Source organism: Vollenhovia emeryi, unplaced genomic scaffold (assembly GCF_000949405.1).
Source record: "Vollenhovia emeryi isolate VEMERY1.0 unplaced genomic scaffold, V.emery_V1.0 DF939278.1, whole genome shotgun sequence".
Classification (NCBI taxonomy): Eukaryota; Metazoa; Arthropoda; class Insecta; order Hymenoptera; family Formicidae; genus Vollenhovia; species Vollenhovia emeryi.
Window position 1 is genome coordinate 244,983 of NW_011967088.1, and position 19,858 is coordinate 264,840.

The 19,858-nt window shown below is 37.0% G+C and overlaps 2 protein-coding genes across 4 annotated transcripts in view; both read left to right on the top strand.

Moving 5' to 3' along the window:
* The window catches only part of LOC105559367 (solute carrier family 26 member 10-like), a 27,557-nt gene extending 13,692 nt beyond the window's left edge, over positions 1-13,865 (top strand). For all 3 annotated transcript variants that reach the window (XM_012007597.1, XM_012007600.1, XM_012007599.1), the window contains 12 exons: positions 977-1,138; positions 2,090-2,200; positions 2,423-2,598; positions 3,214-3,381; positions 8,065-8,169; positions 8,292-8,425; positions 8,653-8,815; positions 9,178-9,354; positions 9,441-9,713; positions 10,537-10,707; positions 10,837-10,963; positions 12,085-13,865. In XM_012007597.1, the coding sequence (XP_011862987.1) occupies positions 977-1,138; positions 2,090-2,200; positions 2,423-2,598; positions 3,214-3,381; positions 8,065-8,169; positions 8,292-8,425; positions 8,653-8,815; positions 9,178-9,354; positions 9,441-9,713; positions 10,537-10,707; positions 10,837-10,963; positions 12,085-12,263 (1,946 nt within the window). In that variant the 3' untranslated portion in view covers positions 12,264-13,865. The remainder of the gene's footprint in view (positions 1-976; positions 1,139-2,089; positions 2,201-2,422; positions 2,599-3,213; positions 3,382-8,064; positions 8,170-8,291; positions 8,426-8,652; positions 8,816-9,177; positions 9,355-9,440; positions 9,714-10,536; positions 10,708-10,836; positions 10,964-12,084) is intronic.
* A 3,638-nt stretch (positions 13,866-17,503) lies between these two features.
* On the top strand, positions 17,504-19,273 carry LOC105559368 (signal peptidase complex subunit 1). Its single transcript, XM_012007601.1, has 3 exons — positions 17,504-17,663; positions 18,393-18,452; positions 18,528-19,273. Exons 1-3 carry the CDS (start codon positions 17,619-17,621, stop codon positions 18,708-18,710), a joined length of 288 nt encoding a protein of 95 aa, XP_011862991.1. The 5' UTR covers positions 17,504-17,618; the 3' UTR covers positions 18,711-19,273.
* The last annotated feature ends 585 nt before the right edge of the window (positions 19,274-19,858 follow it).

The window sequence follows — 19,858 nt, forward strand, 5'->3', positions numbered from 1 at the left end:
CCTGTATACATGAAAAGTTTAGATCATCGAAAAGTCCATTACCGTCTTGGAAAAGTTGTTAAATTGTGCCGTATGAATAATTTACAAGAAATTTCATATCTCATATGTCGAATGCACTCAAATCAAATATTTCAGATATACGAAATGTCATATTAAAAGTGTTCATTTCCCTAACATTATTTTCTAATTAATTATAATATTAACTTTCTGATGTAATAGTTTTACACATAAAATAATTAGAAATGTCTTCTTAAAAATGATTGAAAAGTATTTTATTAACCCTTTCAGCCATACTGGTACCTTAAATTACAACCTTTACGATCTCGTTCTTTGTTCTTCGTTCTAGCTTTTACTATTTGACATTTTTAATTTTTTTTTATTTCACAACTTCCTAAGAATTGGAACTTGATAATGGAATCGACATTTCGTCGATATTGTAAGTTTTGTTTTATTATGAACGAATTGAAGCTCAAGAAAACGCATTTTATTCACATTTAATTCGTTTATAAAGAAAGTTGATTGTAAACATGTACTAAAAAATCTGATTTTCTACTAGTTTTTGGGATCGCTGATTTTTCATGAATTTGAAATCAAATTGGGAAAATTCAAGATGGCGGATCCTACATATATATAATAATATATGTATCCTACATATATAATAATATATGTATAGAGGAAAGTTATGAAATAAGTTCCTAATATGAGATAGCGGAGTTGCTACTTTAATATTATAAATTAACAGGCATCATCTGCTGTATCGACCTTGAATTTATTGTTCTTGGAGTGAAATCTGTTTAGTGAAAAATTCATTGTTAGATCCTATAATTATTGCGAAAAAAGATTTGTGATTGAATTTGGATGTTGAAAACTTACTATCTCATATTGAAAGCCTGCCTCATAATAGGGGCCTTTCCTTTATACGCGCACGCCTGCGTGTAAAAGTATACATATACATATAAAACTTATAACTCTACAGTTCGCAATGAGATCTCGAAACGATGCAAAAGTATCAAACCAGTTGCAGTTTTAAAAAAAACGATACCGCTAATTGACTGGCTTTCTACGTATGACTGGAAGAACAATATCTTAGGAGATGTTGTTGCTGGAATTACTGTTGCTGTAATGCATATTCCACAAGGTATGTTTTGCATTGAATTCTTTTAATAATAATACGGGATAAATTAAATAACAAGAAGAAGAAAAAAGGAAAGTGCAGCGAGAGAGTGAGAGAACTACATAAATTAAGATTGAAAATAAACGTGAAAGATGCTAAAATTCTTAATTGAAGAATTTATAAATTGAAAATAAGCGCGAAAAATGCTTAATTGAGGAATGGGATATTTTATGAATTAGATAGTCTACAATTAACAACATGAGAAAAGACTATTATAACATAAAAAATTAATTTTTTCTAAGTGATACTATTCACGACTCGCAAGAACAGATTAAAATTGATAATGAATACGTTCCAGCAAGACACTGCTACTATGGTAAATAGCGTTACACGAGTGCGTTTCGGCAAAACTTTCCGCTAAAACTGTAGCGGAATTTCTTCCTCTTCATTGTTGCTTTCATCTGACGAATCATCGAACAATATGTCATTCAGGAGCCAATCTTCAATATTTTCCATTCTATTCCCAAATAGGAATAGCAAACCCAAGGAGAACAAAAAGTCAAAATGATGTCATGGTGACGTCAAGATGACGGGAAAATATCAGAGTTTGATCACTGAAACTTTATGACTTCAAAATGACTACAGTGACTCGTCATAAAATCATTATACATATAACGATATTTTGACTTTCAGGATTCTAATTCAACATGCATATTTTCGAAAATATAATTTTTTTGAGAGGAGATTGCCTGGCACTTATTCATTGAAATTATCTTATACGAGTATATACATATATATGTGTGCGTGTGCGTGCGTGTGTGTGTGTACACAGGGTGTCAGACTTGTTAGTAGCCAAACTAAAGCTGTAGCGCTACGGTAGCAGTGTCTTGCTAGAACGCACTCATTGTCCGCTCCGACCTCTCCGAAATTCAAGGTATTTTAATCTTTGTTATAACGCAATCGATATTCTCATAGGTATGGCATATGCAATACTGGGCAATGTTCCGCCGATTGTCGGTATATACATGGCTTTCTTCCCGGTTCTTGTGTACTTTTTTCTGGGCACATCCAGACACAATTCCATGGGTACGTGTGACAAGGACAGATTAAATTTTTGCAGAAAAACATTAAAGAAAACAAAAGATAAACATGCGGCGCATTAAGATGATATAATCTATAGGAAACTAACGATTTGTCGAAATTAGCGTAAAATTATGCACCAACGTTTAGTCAGATATTACATTTGGCCGCCGCTCAATTCAGAAAGTCACATAATTAAACAGGATTGCCGCTTTTCTGTTGATTAAGGTACGTTTGCGCTCGTCTGCATGATGACTGGCAAAGTCGTTACGACATACAGTAGCCCTGCAGTTTCGACAAATAACACGTCAGCCGAGAACGGCACCTTAATTTCCGACGTAGGCCATCAATACTCGCCAGTGGAAGTTGCAACCGTAGTAACATTCACGGTTGCCGTTATACAGGTAACTACATTGTATACGATTCATCACCGTTGATGCTCTCCACGAAGATTGCAATTATCTTCGACGTATCCTTTCCTGCACTTTTGACTTCTTATTCGCTAAATCGCTTTTTTATTTTACATAATCGATTACGATGATGCAACAAGACGCTGACAGTTTTTATATCTAATTTATAAAACATATTAACTTTCTTCGTCATTCATGAATCGTGTAATTTTTATTTTTATTAAGCATTTGTGAAAGATTTATATACGCATATAGAAAGATTGCATTTAGTTCTACAGATATTCTAGATATTGTACGTATTTGCTTGCGTCCTTTGGAATTAATAAGTTTTCGGTAATTAGTTTTTCTGCGTTAGTAAACTATTTGTAAGCTTCGGTTTTATATTTATTTACTTTTTATTCTCTTTTTATGTTTATTCGCGTATTATAATTCTCTTCCGCCCGCGCCTTACATTTTCGAGACAAGCCCAATTTAAGAAACCATGTACGCATTTAGCATTTTCCGCCTGTGTGTTTTGGTCCGTTTTAATTATCATCCCCATGCCTGCTGGAGTACAGTACATTTCGCTCTCTTGACCTCTCGCGATATCACTCAAAATCTCCCGTCTAGTTAGGAATGTACGTGCTGCGTTTGGGCGTAATCTCGTCTCTCCTCGCGGACAGTCTCGTGAGTGGATTCACGACTGCAGCGGCGATGCACGTATTTACATCACAAATAAAGGATCTCTTTGGACTGAGCGACCTACCGCATCGCAAGGGTGCATTCAAACTTATTCTCGTGAGTACAGGAACAACAAGTTTTGTTTAGCACTACAAACATTAGTCTAGTCCTCTCTTTCTGGGACATGTCGCTTCCGATACGCTTCACCTTGCTTTTCCTTCTTTTTCCCTTCGTCGTCAAACAAAACGTTTGCACATGCCAAATATTTAGGTGGCAAATGCTTCCTCTATCCCCGTGCAATCAAATTGTAATTTAAACGCCGAGAAAGTGTTACGTAATGCATTGCGAAGATTATGCGCTGTTACAAAAGGTCAGGGTTAGTATTTGCGTCGCGCTCTATGATAACTCGCTATTTTTGACAGTACAAAGACGGATTCATGGAAATATGGATTAAAGTAATCTCAAATTATCTTCGAGTTTTAACGATCGTCAACATTGCTGCTAGAAGATATCGTAATATACCGAAACCAAAATTGCATAAAAACAAAAACGTATTGGGCTCTTTACGTCCAGAAACATTCTATTTCATATAAGCAAATTAAAACGCTTAAAACATTTGTCGACAATTTACGATTGTACAATGTATGATATAGAATTTATCAACTTGCACAAATTTTTTAAACGTATTTATATTTTGGCGCCATCTGTCAATCAGTTTGTTTATAGCTGTTGGTTTTGTTAGTCGACCTCAAGTATGCTCTACGATTTTTAAAAGGATAAAAATATCGAACAAAGAGTTTGCCTCAAATTTTGTGTTGCCAACGAAATATCTGGGGCTAAATCGTTGAAAATGTTGAAGAAGGCCTACGGTGAGTCAGCTTTGTCGAAAACACGAGCATATGGGTGGTACAAAACATTCAAAGAAGGCCGAGAAGTGGTTGAAGACTTGTCTCGTTCCGGTAGGCGTTATGAGGCGCTTGAGAGAGAATGTTTGCCGGAAAAGGCCAGATTTGTGGAAGAACAATTCTTGGATTTTGCACCACGATAATGCGTTGTCCCACACATTGATCCTTGTACGCGAATTTTTGACCAAAAACTCAACGAATGTCATCGACCAAGCACCGTATTCGCCAGATATGGCCCGTGTGACTTTTTCTTGTTCCCCAAACACAAATTACCACTTCGTGTTCAAGACGTTTTGAGTCCATTGAAACTATAAAACAAAATTCGCAGAAGGAGCTGAAGGCTATACCGGAAAGTGTCTATAAGAAGTATTTTGACGACTGGATTGTTCGTTGGCATAAGTGTATCGCTTCAAATGAGGCCTATTTTGAAGGCGACAATATAAATTTGGATGATTAAACCAATGTTGTGTTTTGTTGAATAATTCCCGCTATTTTACAGAATGTACATTGTATACACACTGTATATCAAAATGTTTTGTGAGATGTCCTGTAGAGTCAAAAAATTATTCCTATAAACAACATTCCGAAACGAGGTATCCGGGGGTTTTTGACATCACTGATTTTTAATCTGAAGTCAAAATGTGAAATTCTTTAATCCAAGATGGCGTATTCAATACAAAGAGTTAAAATTGCAAAAAATGCAGTCGATTTATCTAAAACTCGGCACTCGGAAGTTTTTCAGGTTGCTGATTACACATACGAGATCAGAATTACAAAATTCATAACAGCGGATCCAACATGGCGCCTGAAAATCTGTATTTGAATTTTGCCATTCTGACACCAGAATTATAATCAGCGATCCGAAAAACCGTTTCAGAAAAATGGGCTGAAAGGAAAAAATGTATGCTTCAAAGGGTTAAGATTTCGCCAAAGTAAAATTTTAATTTATTTAAAAGAATTAATTGAACGTGTGTGTGTGCGTGCGTGCGTGCGTGCGTGTGTGTATTTAATTTAGTAGTAGTATAAACTTTATTCCCTTTCGAGCAAAAGTGGCGCTTTTGAAGGGTGCGTTCCCAAACCCTTTACACTTCCTCTCCTTCTCCCTTTCTTCCACGCGACCTGGCCCTTAGCGACCTTTACATGCTTCTTTCCCCTTCCCTACACCCTCACTCTTCCCTTTTTGTTCCCTTCTCCCTCTCTCTTCCTTTTCCTTCACGTCCTTCACGTCCTTCCTCTGTCTTCCTTCCTCTGTCCTTTTTGCTTCTTCCTTCTATTCCTGCTCCTCTCTTTTCATCCTCTCCTTTCCTTGTTCTCCTTCTCATTCTCTCCTTCTTTCCTGTAATTACACAGTTTCATAATTTTTCCACTCCTCTCCCTTTCCTCCCTCTCCTCCTATCCATCTCCATTCCCTCCCATCCACCCACATCCTCCTATTCTCTACTCTTACCTCCCTTCCCTTTTCCCTCTCTATCTTTGCCCTCTCTATCATTCTCTACCTAATCCTTCTTTCCTCTATACTTATGTCTTCATCCACTGTCATCCCCCACTTCTCTCTTATCCAGTCCATTCTTTCTATTAGCATCTCTCTATCTTTCTCTATCATCATCTCCACTATCATTACAACCTTCCCCTCCTCCCCCAATCTTTCTACTATCTCCCCTATCCCTGGTGTCCTCCCTAGCACTTCCTTCACCACTCTTTTCATTCTCCATTTTCTCTCTTCCCTATCCTTACCTCTTCCTCTACCTTACCTCTACCCCTCTCCAAATCATCCTTCTCCTCCTTCTGTCCTCCCCATCTTCTCCCCCCTTCCTCACCCCTACCCCTCTCTCCTCCCCTCCACCATTTCCTCCACTCGTTACCTTTTTTATTCCTGTCCCTCTCTCCCTCCCTCCCCCCTGTTCCCGCCTCTCTTCCAATATCCATCGCCTACCATCTCACCTTTCTCTATCCTTCTCACGTCATTCTCTTCCCTCCCTTCCTCTCCTCTCCCCTCCCCTCCATTTCGTTTCCCCCTCAGCCTCTGTCTCCTCCACTCCTCCCTCTCTCCTCCGGTTCTTCCTTCTCTTCACTACTCGCATCTCTCACTATTCCTCTTTCTGTCTCCTTCCTCCTTCCCTCTCTCTCTTCTCCCCTCCTTCCTCCCTGCACCTTCTCTCTTCTCCCCTTTCCTCTCCTTCCAGTCTTCCATTTTTCCTTTTCTTCTCGTCTCACCCTGCTCCTCCTCCATGTCCCTCCATCACTCTCTTCTCTCTCACACTTCTTTCCGCCTCTCTCCCCCTCTCCATCTCTTCCTGTCTTCCTGTCTTCCTCTCCTCCTTCATCTCTCTGTCCACCGGCCTGTCTTCTCTCTCTCCACTTTGCCTCCTTCTTCTTTTCATCCTCCACTTCTCTTCATCTTTCTCCTTTTCTCTTTCCTCCATCTCCCTCTCCTCCTCTCCCTCCAGCCATTCTCTTATGCCTCTTAGCTCTTCCTCTATTTTCCTCATTTTCCCTATTATCTCTCCTCTTTCCTCTCTCAATTCTTTTCTCCACTCTTCCATATCTCCCGTCTCTCATCTCCTTGTCTTCCCGTTTCTTCTTTCCCTTTCCTCCTCTTCCTCTTCTCCTCCACTTCCTCTCCTGCCTCCTCCTCCTTCGTCCCTCTACTCCCCTTCCTTCTCTCCTCCACCTCTCTCGCCCTTCTCTTATGCCTTTCTACGTCGCTTACCTGTCTCCCCTCTCTCCTCGTCTCCTCCTCCTTCCCCGTCCACGTCTCTTCTCTCTCACCTCACCACTCGATCGTCTTCTTCTTCTTTCCTCCTTCACTCCTGCTTCCTCCTGCTACTTCTCTCCCCTGTCTCTCCTCTTCTCCTTCCTCTCCTCCTCCTCCCCTGCTCTCTCTCTCTCTCTCTCTCTCTCTCTCCCTCCCCCCTAGGAAAGACATTTCTATCCGCGCACTATCCGTAGGACAACGTATCGGTATGACATACTTTTCTCTAGGCATGCATTACGGCCATTACGCTACCCGCACGTGCGTCTTAACCTAGCTGTTCCCGCACGCGTCATGTATTGCCTGTGCATCCTCAGCTGTACGTATCCCCCCTTTCCTCCCCTCCTTCTCTATATCCTCTCCTATCTCCTTTCCTTCCGTTTTATCCGCTCCTCCGTCTCCTCTTTGTCCGCTTTCTTCTTTCTGACCGATCTCTCACCAATCTCTCTTGCCTTCTGTCTTTCCAACACCCTTCCTTCTGTTTCCTCTTCCTTCCCTTTCGATCTCTCGACTTCTCCAACCAATCCCCTTCGCTCCCGTCCGTCGATCTCTCGCTCTCGCCACCATCACTCCCCTCCACTGCTGCTATCGATCTCTCGAACCTCCAGTCCATCCTCTTCCTTCTCTGTATCGATTTCTCCATCTCTTCCGTTCTCCCCCACAACTTCAAACTTCCTCGCTCCAGACCCTCCAGACTGTCAACTCTTTCTCCTTCTGTTTCTCTCTTCTTCCTCCCCCTTTCTTCACTCCTACATTTCCACTGTCACTTCTCTGCCTCCTCTTGGAATAGCCGAAAAAAGTTGTCACGCAGCGAGCGGCCAGCTTCAAATGATGCTAACTGCTCGTCCCTCAGCGCTACAAGACTAAACAAATAAGCTATTTAATATCTGCCGAGTCCGGCTTACCGCTTTCTTCGCGCTTATTCGTTCAAACGTTTTAATTAATTACTCGATAACTATTGGGAATTTTACAAAACGGTACATAACTTTTCTTTTCGGTTTAACCCGCTCTACCTGTGTACGAGCGGATGGACACCTTATCCGTAACACCCTGTATATAAATATTTTACAAACATTCTCAGACTGTAGAACTTAATTCTTTCCAATTAGAATTAGCTCTTGCTTCATTTATCTTTTTTTCCAGACTTATGTAGATGTTTTCAACAGTCTAAACAATATCAATACAACAGCTGTGATATTATCTTGCATCACTGTCTTAGCACTTATTTTCAACAACGAAGTTCTTAAGGTTCGTAATACACGTAATTATGCTTTTCACATACATGTGCGTTTCGTACAAAAGAGACGCATATTAAGTTTGTAAAATTAATTACAAAACTGCGTTCTACGAAGAAATATTTTGGATTTCAGCCAAGGGTTTCAAAATTATGCCCCTTTCCAGTTCCGATAGAAATGCTCGCGGTGGTAATCGGTACTGTAGTATCGATGCAAATGAATCTTGCGGATACTTATAACGTAATAACAGTTGGTGTTATACCAGTAGGGTAAATATGTTTTCAAACTCGTATTCGATTAACTTACACAGCTTGTAGTAAAGGAATTTCATTCCGTATAAAAATATTAGCCTATATAGCTATGTTAAAATTAATTTGCTAAGTAAACTTCGATTGATTCACCACGGAAAATGATACATTTTTTATGAAATGACAACAAGCTGTGGAAGCGAGATATTGCAACAAACTTCAAATTATTATAATGTCACGGTTTTTAGGTTGCCAGTCCCGTCTGTGCCACCGATGTCTCTTGTACCCAGCATTTTAGTAGACAGTTTCGTAATTACTATGGTCGCTTATACAATATCAATGTCCATGGCATTGATTTTCGCGCAAAAAGTGGGCTACGAGGTCGACTCTAATCAAGAATTGATTGCGCAGGTAAACGCACCTCGCGATAACAATGTAGAATATTACATTTTTTTAATGTGATAAATTTATTACTTTAATCGTCCACATAAGTAGAGGAAAGTCCCCTATTATGAAGCAGGCTCCTAATATGAGACAACGGGGTTTCTACTAAATTAATAAGCATCGTCTGTGCGTTCCACCATGAATTTATTGCCCTTGAAGTGAGATTTGTTTAATGGAAAATTTATTGTTAGATTGTGTAATCGTCACGAAAGGAAATTGTGATTGAATTTGAATGATGAAAACCTGTTATCTCATATTATAAGCCTGTCTCATATAATAGGGGACTTTCTTCTATATCAATTTCATACAACGAAACGTAATGTTTACAGGGATTGGGGAACCTTGTGGGTTCTTTTTTTTCCTGCATGCCCATCACGGCTTCGTTATCCAGGTCGTTGATTCAGCAAACTGTAGGCGGACACACACAGCTCGCAAGCTTGATATCGTGCGGAATTCTGGTGAGCGTATTGCTGTGGATTGGGCCGTTCTTTCAACCTTTACCACGTGTAATTATTTCTTCATTACTTCTACATGTTGCGATATAAGCGTGAGACGTTGATCGAGATGCGTTCGATGCTCGTGGGATGCGTAGTGTGTTTTAGCAAGTATAATTGTGGTGGCGTTACAAGGCATGCTGATGAAGGTCACCGAATTCGTGCAATTTTGGAGATTAGACAAGACGGAAGCCGCGATTTGGGCCGCCACCTTTATCGTGGTGATTCTTTCCGACGTCGAGTACGGATTGTTGGTCGGTGTGCTTCTGTGCGTCGGAAGATTACTCGTCCTCGCTGTGCGACCTTACACGTGTAAGCTCGCCCTAGCACCAGGCACTGAGCTCTACTTGGATACCAAAAGATACAAAGGAGTACGAATAACTAGTAATTTAAAAAAAGCTATTTTTTCCTAACACTTATCTATCTCTATTATGATGCATGTAAATGCTTACTTTCTTAGAAATATGTAAATTTTTCAATAAGTATCATTATAGTTATACAGGGTGTTACGAATAAGGTGTCCATCTGCTCGTACACAGGTAGAACGGGTTAAACTGAAGAGGAAAGTTATGTATTATACCATTTTGTAAAAGTCGCACGCCGTAAATTTCTACACGCCATACTACTCTTTTTCTCTTCCTCTAGACTTGGATTTCTGGACTTGCGTTTATTAGAAGTTTTTTTTTCTAGGCTATTAATCTTACAATTAGTTCTAATTGCACGATATTGTTCTTATATGTTGTCCCTTATAGAGTACTGGTCTCATTTTGTATATATTTATTGTAGAATTTTTGTATTAAGCAAATATTGTCGTTAAATGTGCCAAACGTCAATAAATTTAAAAAAAAAATTTTCGTTTTTTATGTCGACCAGTATAGTCTAGATTTTGCTGCGTATTTTAATTCCGTAAAAGAATTTTGCATTTCTATATAAAGCCAATTAAAAGATTACTTCTAACAAAGAATATCGATGAAACAGACGACTTTAAGATCCCCTTAATATCTACCGAGTCCGGTCTACTGCTTTCCTCGCGCTTATTCGCTCAGACATTTTAATTAATTACTCGATAACTATTGGGAGTTTTACAAAATAGTACATAACTTTTCTTTTCAGTTTAACCCCCTTTACCTGTATACGAGCGGATGGACACCTTATCCGTAACACCCTGTATATAAATTTTACAAATATTCTCAGACTGTAGAAATTCCCGGCATCAAAATCTTTCACTATTCCGGTAGTCTGAATTTCGCATCTAAACAATACTTTCGTGAGGAGGTGTATAAAGTTGCAGAGTTAATACCCCAAAAGGAACGAAAGAAGCGGCTACAAGCGTGCAACGGCACCGCGGCGGAAGAAATTAAAAAGGTAAAATCGGCCTAGAAAAAGTTCCATTCTACTATAATTGAATATTTATTTAAAAAGATGACTAATTATTTTTTACTGCATTCGTTTACTTGTCTTATCTATAAATATCTCGGTTCTCAATCTTTACAGCTACGCATTCTCATATTGGATTTCACCGCAATGTCGCACATCGATCTGGCAGGCGCAAATACCTTGCGAAATATTGTTGATGAATATTGCAGTATAGAAGTATCTATTTATATAACAGGTTGTTCCGGTAAGTATATTTAATATGTAACTTTATAATAGATACACACACCATTTTAATATCTATATAACTTTGTATCTAATTTCTTAATTGACTCTAACTCTTAATTTAATTCACGTAAGTTTAACCCGTGATGCAAAGAGAAATAGAAAATAGATTCGACACATTAATTATATACACAGTTAACAAATTTGTTAAATTTAATAAATATTACATGTCCCAAACATGTCACACAAATGTTCGTATTAATTTAATGTAATATGTATACATATGTTAAGTGATGCAATACTGTATTAATATTTTAACACAAAAAAATGCAAAGGAATTTGAAATAAATTTAGTGTAAAATTGACATATTTTTAATGATAACTAAAATGATAAAATTAATTAGAGAAGAAGTTATTTTTACATTTTTCGGAATAATACTTCAAACTTTTACATTATTTCTATAAATTTTAACGTGAAGATAAATCCTGTCACACTAATAATATAGGACATATCTATTGTGTAAAATTTAAAATAGGCGCACAATGTGTTATTTTTACGCTTTTTCAGTTATTTTAATAATTTAACATCTGAGTTTAATTAACACAATACTGAAAAAAAAAGTTTGCCACCGTAGCTAATCGTGGTTTGCTAAAAATATTTTGCTGCCACCACTATAAATTTCTAAAGCACAGCAAACGGTCTGCTGTCGAATCTAATGCAATGGACACAGTAATAAAATATTTATCTATCGCAACTAAATATTAGCTGTCCATATTGTACAACCAAAATTTAGTTACCACATGCAGTTTTTAACTGCAATGTAGCAGCTATTATACATTTTCTTTTTCGTGAATAGCAATATGTTACATGTTCTAACAAGAAAACACAAAATTTCCAACTATGTAACGTTATTTACTTTACATAATGTTTTCTATCGTCTCTTTATCGATTTTTTGATATATGTTACAGATTACACAAAAAAAGGTCTTACAATCGTCGCGTTTCTATTATTATGAATAATCAACGAGATTGTTGTTATATTAAGAATGCGTGTCCGTCAAAATTTTAGCAAATTAAAACCCGGTAGAATAAATGACAAATTAATTAATCTCTAATTATACAAATTAATATCTCGATTGCAGGTCCTATATACGAAAGGATGAGGAAGTTCACTCCGATCGAACGTAACGAGAACCACTTTTTCGCCATGTTCCCCACCGTTGCTGATGCGGTACATTTCGCGCGTTCTCACAGTGAAGTGCCGTCGACGCCCGCATGGAGTACTTGCATCCACGATGAGAACTATATCAGCAGACTTTGAAACGACCGCGAAACGAGAAGTTGCTTGTACGCAACACCGAGAAGCGTTTCATCAAACGCCAGTAACGCCGCGAATATTTATTCTACGCCTCGCAATGCAGCTTATCGATCTAAGATGATAATATTCGATGCCATGTACATGCTATGACGATCGTTTGATCATTCACGGACAGTAATACCGTAACCCCGGTGATTTTGCAAAATCTCGTTTCCCTCGCATGACAATATCGTGTTAAATTCAAAAGCGATCGAAATAACAAATTATCGGAATAACATTTCCAAATTCTTATTACAATTGGAAACTTACGATGCATACAAAATGATATAAGATCGCGTGTATGCATCATTTGTGTATATATATCTTTCATTATTTTATCAGAATTGTGAAGCTTGAGGGATGGGGAGGGGGAACTTCTTTCTCTTTACGGAAATTGTATGATGATTGAGGATGTCCTGCATGTAGAACGACTAATTGTAAGACTCAGTATTTATAAAGAACGAGAATCGCTGGTTTACAGTGTGGACGACGTGCGATACCGAAATATGAAGTCTAATAGAACTAGCAAAAGCAAATTTTAGAAATTAATCATTTTTCTACTTGCACCGGATACGTTTCAAGAGAATATCAGCTCAGATAAAGAAGAAACAAGAAACGCCACAAATGAATACAAAATCGAATCTTATTATCTCGGCAAGTTTGGCGATTTTAGGAGCTGCTCGCGAACATGATATTCGGCATATTTAACGTAGATACAAAATATTTCCGACATCTTCCGCCGAATATATTGAATAACAACCCAAGTTCTACTTGTATTTTTAAGGGAAAAATGCCAAGCTGTAATTGTTATCAAGCGAGTCGTGTAAAAATCAATCTTTTGCTTTCTTTCATTGCGTTGCTTATTTATTGTACTTAGCGATGTTGTTTTCTTTATTATTTATATTTACATTGCTTGAGATAAGTTCACTGGTGTATAAAATTTCACTAGCAAACGAAAACTAAACGCCGATGACTATTAATTATATATTACTGTAATTATATTACAGTAATAATATTATTGTAATATAATACAGTAATTATATTACAGTAATAAGTGTTATACAAAAAACTAATAGCGTAATAACGTCATGAGCCTTATTATGAGAAGTAATGTAAGAAATGAAATTTTATTTAGGGGTTTTGTTTTAACTCTGTTGTTTAAACAAATTTATTCTGTTAAAAAAATGAATAACATAATAACGTTATGAACTTTTATTATAAGAAGTAATTCAAGAAATTTATAGGAAAAGTATACTTTTAGGAAATACATTTTTTCTTCGTGAAAAATTAGACAAAGAGATAATAAATTCTAAGAATTATAATCAAAAACAATATTAAAATTTTCAAACTGTCATACATTCTTGTGTCTTTCACTATTTCTTCTCTGTATGTGTATATAAGCGTGCAAAATAATTATAAATTGATAAACCTACCTCTGCTTATAGAGAAACACTGCAAAAGACGATTACAACAAATTTAATTCTTCGAAACATACTGTTTTTAAATTATATAATTTACAATTATCAGTCTATAAACGTTCGTATATAAAAGGCGAAAAAAGAAAGCAAAGGTTAATTTACTTAATAATTTTAATACCTACACTTTAGTTCTAAATATCACAATCTCATTAATTTTAGATTTTTTAGGAAGTTGATAAATTGAAAAAGTAATTAAATAAGGTGAGAGAGAGAGAGAGAGAGAGAGAGAGAGAGAGAGAGAGAGAGAGAGAGAGAGAGAGAGAGAAGGTAGAAAAATAAAATCGACGATTATAGGAAAACTTATCTCAGGAACTTCGAAACTTTACGAATCGAGCTTCTTTCGAACACGCCTAGTTTTTATAAGGAACAATACGCGACTATGACATGAAAGCGGAAACGATGTCTGTGTTATGTCGAGTCGCGAATTTCTGTTTCGTAATTGCATGCAATGCGACGACACGCTATTTCGATATTTGGCGAATCGCGCACCTCGCGCACGATTTCCTTCATACTAGTTGCGAATGCGTCGCGTGCGCGGAAAAACGCTGCATGACGCATGGTTGAAGTGTGTCATTAAACGCCACAACGACGAGGGAATATCTATGAGTCTCTGTCTGCAGAAATGCCGAATGTAGAAAGCCAAGCGGTGTTTCCTATCATGCGACAGAGCAAAATCGCGTGTAAAAATGCTTTGGCATTCGACTAATCGTAATCCACCAACATAACGCACGTTCTCGGCAGTTGTGTCTTATTCTCCTTAATCAGGGAAACCTATAGTTAATCTCGTTGATAATTAGCTGAGATACAAGTGACGACTTTCCTTCTAGTCCTATAGAACATTTGGTCAACGCAACAAACAAAAATGAATAAACGTGTCCAAGTTCCCGATAAAAAATTTTTCATATATTTTTATTAGCATGCATAAATATACATATAGTATTATATAAAATTATATAATAAAAAAGATATGTCCACACATATTTTTACATTGTATAATATATTTCTATGTAAGTCTATACAATTCTACACATTTCTATATAATTTTATAGATTTATACATGCTTTTATATGAAAAATATTTAAAAGGGAAAAATTGCTCATTTATAATCATGTACAACTTTGTACAATTGTATACAATTATATATAATTGTGTAAATAAGGAATTTTTCATATAAAAGCATGTATAAATCTATGAATTTCTGCAGAATTGTGTAGAATTGTATAAAATTATATACAATAGAATATACAATATATTGTTGATGTATATTTTTATATAATTCTCTGTATGTATTTATTCATGTTCATGCATGAAAAATTTGTTATCAGGGCAGTTTCAATTTCCAGCGCCGCAACTATTTTTCATATAAAAGCATGTATAAATCTATGAATTTATACAGAATTGTGTAGAATTGTATAAAATTATATAGAATATACAATCTATTGTTGATGTATATTTTTATATCATTCTATGTATGTATTTATTCATGTTCACGCATGAAAAATTTTTTACCAGGGCAGTTTCAATTTCCAACGCCGCAACTATTTATAATATTATGTGCTCTTCGGCATTTTGTACAAATAAACTTGTTTGCGCAAGATTGCCACGATTATTTTTAGCTATATGTGGTAAGAAAATAGGCTAGAAATATCGTAACAACATCCGAATGCGCGACTATTAAAAATCACGTATTAAAATTTAACGGCAAGTTTTGTTGTGTGTTTGGAAGAGAAAACTCTCCGTTATAAATCATCGAATGCGTGGCAAACAGCGTTCATAATCTTGCTTGCAATGATAAGAAAGTTCTGAAGAAATTTTTTGTGAAATAAATATACAATGGAGAATAGAAGAAATAAGGATATAATTCACATCGTAAGTATTTTTCCATTTCGCATATTCGATTATTTGAGAATCGATCTTTTTCTTTAAATTAATCGCAATTTTTTATCGATTATTCAGACGGTCGATTATTTGTGAATCGATTACTTTATCACGATTTTCTGGGTAACTGATTATTTTCGTATATACAGAAAGAAACCTGAGAGCGGCCACGCCGACGTTTTACTTGATACCGTTTCGGGAGACTGTTTTGCGCACTCTTAAGGCTGGTCTACAATACTTGGAGTAAGCTGGAGTAAGGAGTAGGAGTAAGGAAATAAATCTATTTTATTTCTTACTCCTACTTCAGCTCTTAGGCTTACTCTCGGTGAATTAAAATGCCATTAATCAGTGTTACAATTATTTTAAAAATCATGCCCGTATTTCAGCTTCCTTACACCAAAAGCTAGAAGTTAGGGCTCTCCCTTACTCCTTACTCCACGCTTACTCCACGTATTGTAGACCACGCATTACACCCACTTTTATTTTTGGAACTATTTCATTACGCATTTTCTGACTCTGCCGATCAAATTTCCACTTGGTGCATGTCTGTGCTATGCATTCTGATATCTAATTTATAAAATTTACATTGACTACATGAAAAAAGTTGGTGTAACCATCATGCAGATATTATGTTAATGTAATTTTGAAATTCACAACTCAATCCTAAAAAATAGGCGTAGCATGAACACGCACAAAGTGGAGACTTTATCGGAAGTGTCAGAAGATGCATAGCAAAATAGTTCCAAAAATAAAAATGGGCGTAATGGCGCACAAAACCGTTTCTTGAAACGGTATCAAGTAAAACGTCGGCGTGGCCGCTCTCAGGTTTCTCTCTGGTATTAGTCAGTATTAGTCAGTAACAGATTAAAATATTATAGTCACTTCTTAAATTGTGAGATATTTGTAGATTGTGTAATATTTCGAAACTAGAAGTACGATTATCTTTCAGAAGTGTATCTGTTTCTCCTGTATAAGCAGAAGTTGGTCGAGTGCTTGTAGATGTTGATGTCTTTATATGCTAGTGTGGTTACCTATTTTTCTCGCAAAACTTATGTCGGTGTGTACACACGCGCGCGCGCGCACGCATACACACATATGGCTTCAATAAAAACCTGATTTTTGATCGATTATCTATAATCTATTTATTTTACTCTAATGAATCAAGTTGCAAATTCTTTTTTGCTAAATGTGAAAATCGATTTTTTTAGAGGCATCGTCGCATCACTAATGGCTCATCCAGACTGGACGCGATGAGCGATGAGCGACACGCGCTGTCCAATGGCGTGCATTCTTTATAGGAAAACTGTACGCTTTCCTATAAAACCTGTACGCTCATTGGATAATCGCGCATCGCTCATAGTTCATCGAGTCCAGGGCCTAAATTCCGTACACGATTACCGACGACCATCGATACGTTAACGACGTTTGCGCAGCTTTTCTATCATGTAGAAAAAGCTGCGCAAACGTCGTTAACGTATCGATGGTCGTCGGTAATCGTGTACGGAATTTAGGCCCAGTCTGAATGAGCCATAATCCCGCAGTAAGCAAACGCTCCAACTCCTCAGTAATGTATACACTACGGACAAATATAAGGTGTCGTTAGATCCTAGCGAGAAGAGAAATTTGAGGGACATAGCAGGAGAAAAAGGAAGTACTATCTAAAAGATCTATAACATATTTAACTAATTTCCTACAATAGTATTACGCGTTATCACTATAACGTACTACTGCTAAACAACGCGAGAAAAATACGGGACCTCTTATGCACCTACCTATTGCTCCGTCGTAGCAGACGACACTCAGCTGTGACGTCACTTCACGCATGCGCACGGATGCTCTCGGGGATGAGAAAAATCCGAAAAATCCTACATAGCGCAGCACATACTGCCCGGAGCAGCCGGAGCTTACAGCGATTGGAGCGAGTGCATCTGTCTCCACCGCCACGTCAGTGTATTTGTTCAAAATGAACGCGTGGGTGCAATACTTCAAATCGATCCCAACGCATATGGTAAATAACGAGGTCCTCGAACGAACGTGCCGAACGGTTATCATTCGCGACAAGTCCGAGACAATGTTTATTTGTTGTTTTGCGAGGTTAGGTTCATCGAGGCTCCATGTGTCAACGTAATCGAATATGTTGCACGAGCGTCGAGATATATGTTTACATTGCAGTTGCATTGTAGATCTTTAAGTAAATTTACTAAATCTATGTTTGGCAGTTTACTTGTATATCATGCGTATGTTGTTCCCACGCTCTTAACGAAATCTTGTGCATTTATGCATCCTTCCCAATCAACAAAATGTTAGCAGATTGGCAGCGGATTCATTAGAAACCCACACCGAAAACCATAGCCATCTGTGTCCGCATTTGGCTTTTGTTTTGGTGACAGAAGGCTTGTTTCCTGTTGCTACACTGGTGAACTAAGTAGTACAATCAATTAGAGTAAGAGACAAGTATATTTTTCTCCTTCTAGCTTACTGCACTAGTTCACCAGTGCGGGAACAGAAAACGAACCTAGAGTCTGTAACATTTACGTTGTCAACAGATTGTCGGCAGAAACCGAGCAGGTTCTGTGAGCGGATTTTGTTGTATTTTTGCTGATATGCTGGCAATATGCCGAATATATCAGTGCCTGTATGCAATCTGCAGTCCTTTCTGCTTTCAACATTTGTAGTGGACATTCGACAAAATCTGTTCCGACAGATCTGGCTATTATTGTTTGTGTGTTTGTTTCAGGACTATGATGGCCAAGCCAGAGCAGAGAAATTGTCGCGGGTTATAATAACGTTATTTGGGGTAAGCTACAGTTGTCTGGGATTTTTGAAAGTATTTGTTGATAATTGCAGTATAGAAACGGATATATTTTCACAGATAGTCGGCTTAGTCTGGGGATATGTTATTCAACAATTTTCGCAGACAATCTATATTCTGGTTGCGGGATTTGTTATGGCGGCGTTAATCACTGTACCTCCGTGGCCTATGTACCGTCGCAAACCATTGGACTGGCAAAAGGCACAGTCCGAAATTATCGCAAAGCTGAAAAAGAAGAAATAATTGCCGAACGTCTTTATGATACTTTTAACGAAATCCAATTATAATAAAATATGCAATCTTCAATGATGCGAATTAAATTACCGATAGTGCAATCCTAATGCACTGAGTATTTGTTTTTAGGCAGTTATGAGATATAAATGTCCTTAATGAATGCTAGCGCATGTTACACAGCAAGTAACTCATACTTTCTGTACACTCTCAATACAGGACTTTTAGGTTCCTCGTTTTGTATGATAGACATATCTACGCTTTAATGTATGTTGGCTGTATAAATGGGAATCGCAAATAAAATAATATTGCATTTTCATAAGAATATATACTTATGAATTTAGATAATAACTTTGTAAATAAAATCAAGAAAATTTTGAGTCAGTTGATAACATTTTTATGCCGATTTAATTAAGTTTTAAGGGAATAGAATATATTAAAACTTACTGATCAATTGTACATTAAAATAGTCCTGATATATATTTCCTACATTATATACATACATACACACACACACACATATATTGTATACTCGTTCTCGTTCGGGTACATTGTATAATAAAGTTTTAACATTATCAATTGTACTATTATAATCAAACAGAAGCGATTAAAGTCACTTGAATACATTTCAATAAAACTGACACGTGAGCATAATGCAAATAGAGAAAATGCCACTTTCGGTCAGGCTGGGTTTTGATAATCTAATAGTAATATATTTCTGTATGAATTTTCTAAACGTTTTTCCACTCACAAGGTGGATTAGACCTACTGGGCATACCACTTAAAAAAATTCGCCATGCTATTTACCGCAAGGTGGTGAGGAAATGATAGCGTTCTATCATTTTCTTACTGTAAATAGAGAAAAATTATTTTTTTGCTCGATTGCTTTCATGTGCGCAGAAAAATATCTTTCAAGTGCTAACAAAACCGATTACTCAATTTCAGTTTTCTTCTTTAAGGTAACGGTTATCTTTACAAAAATATTTGTAACATATAGACCTACTTATCCAATTTCTATCTACCCGTGTTTCAACATAATGAACCTACAAATCTTTAATTAACCGCGACGCGATTTTCTAGAGGCTTGACTTGGGGTTTAACGCGACCGCGGGATTTAATAGGGATTTAATTTCACTCTCGCACATATGCGAGAATGTATG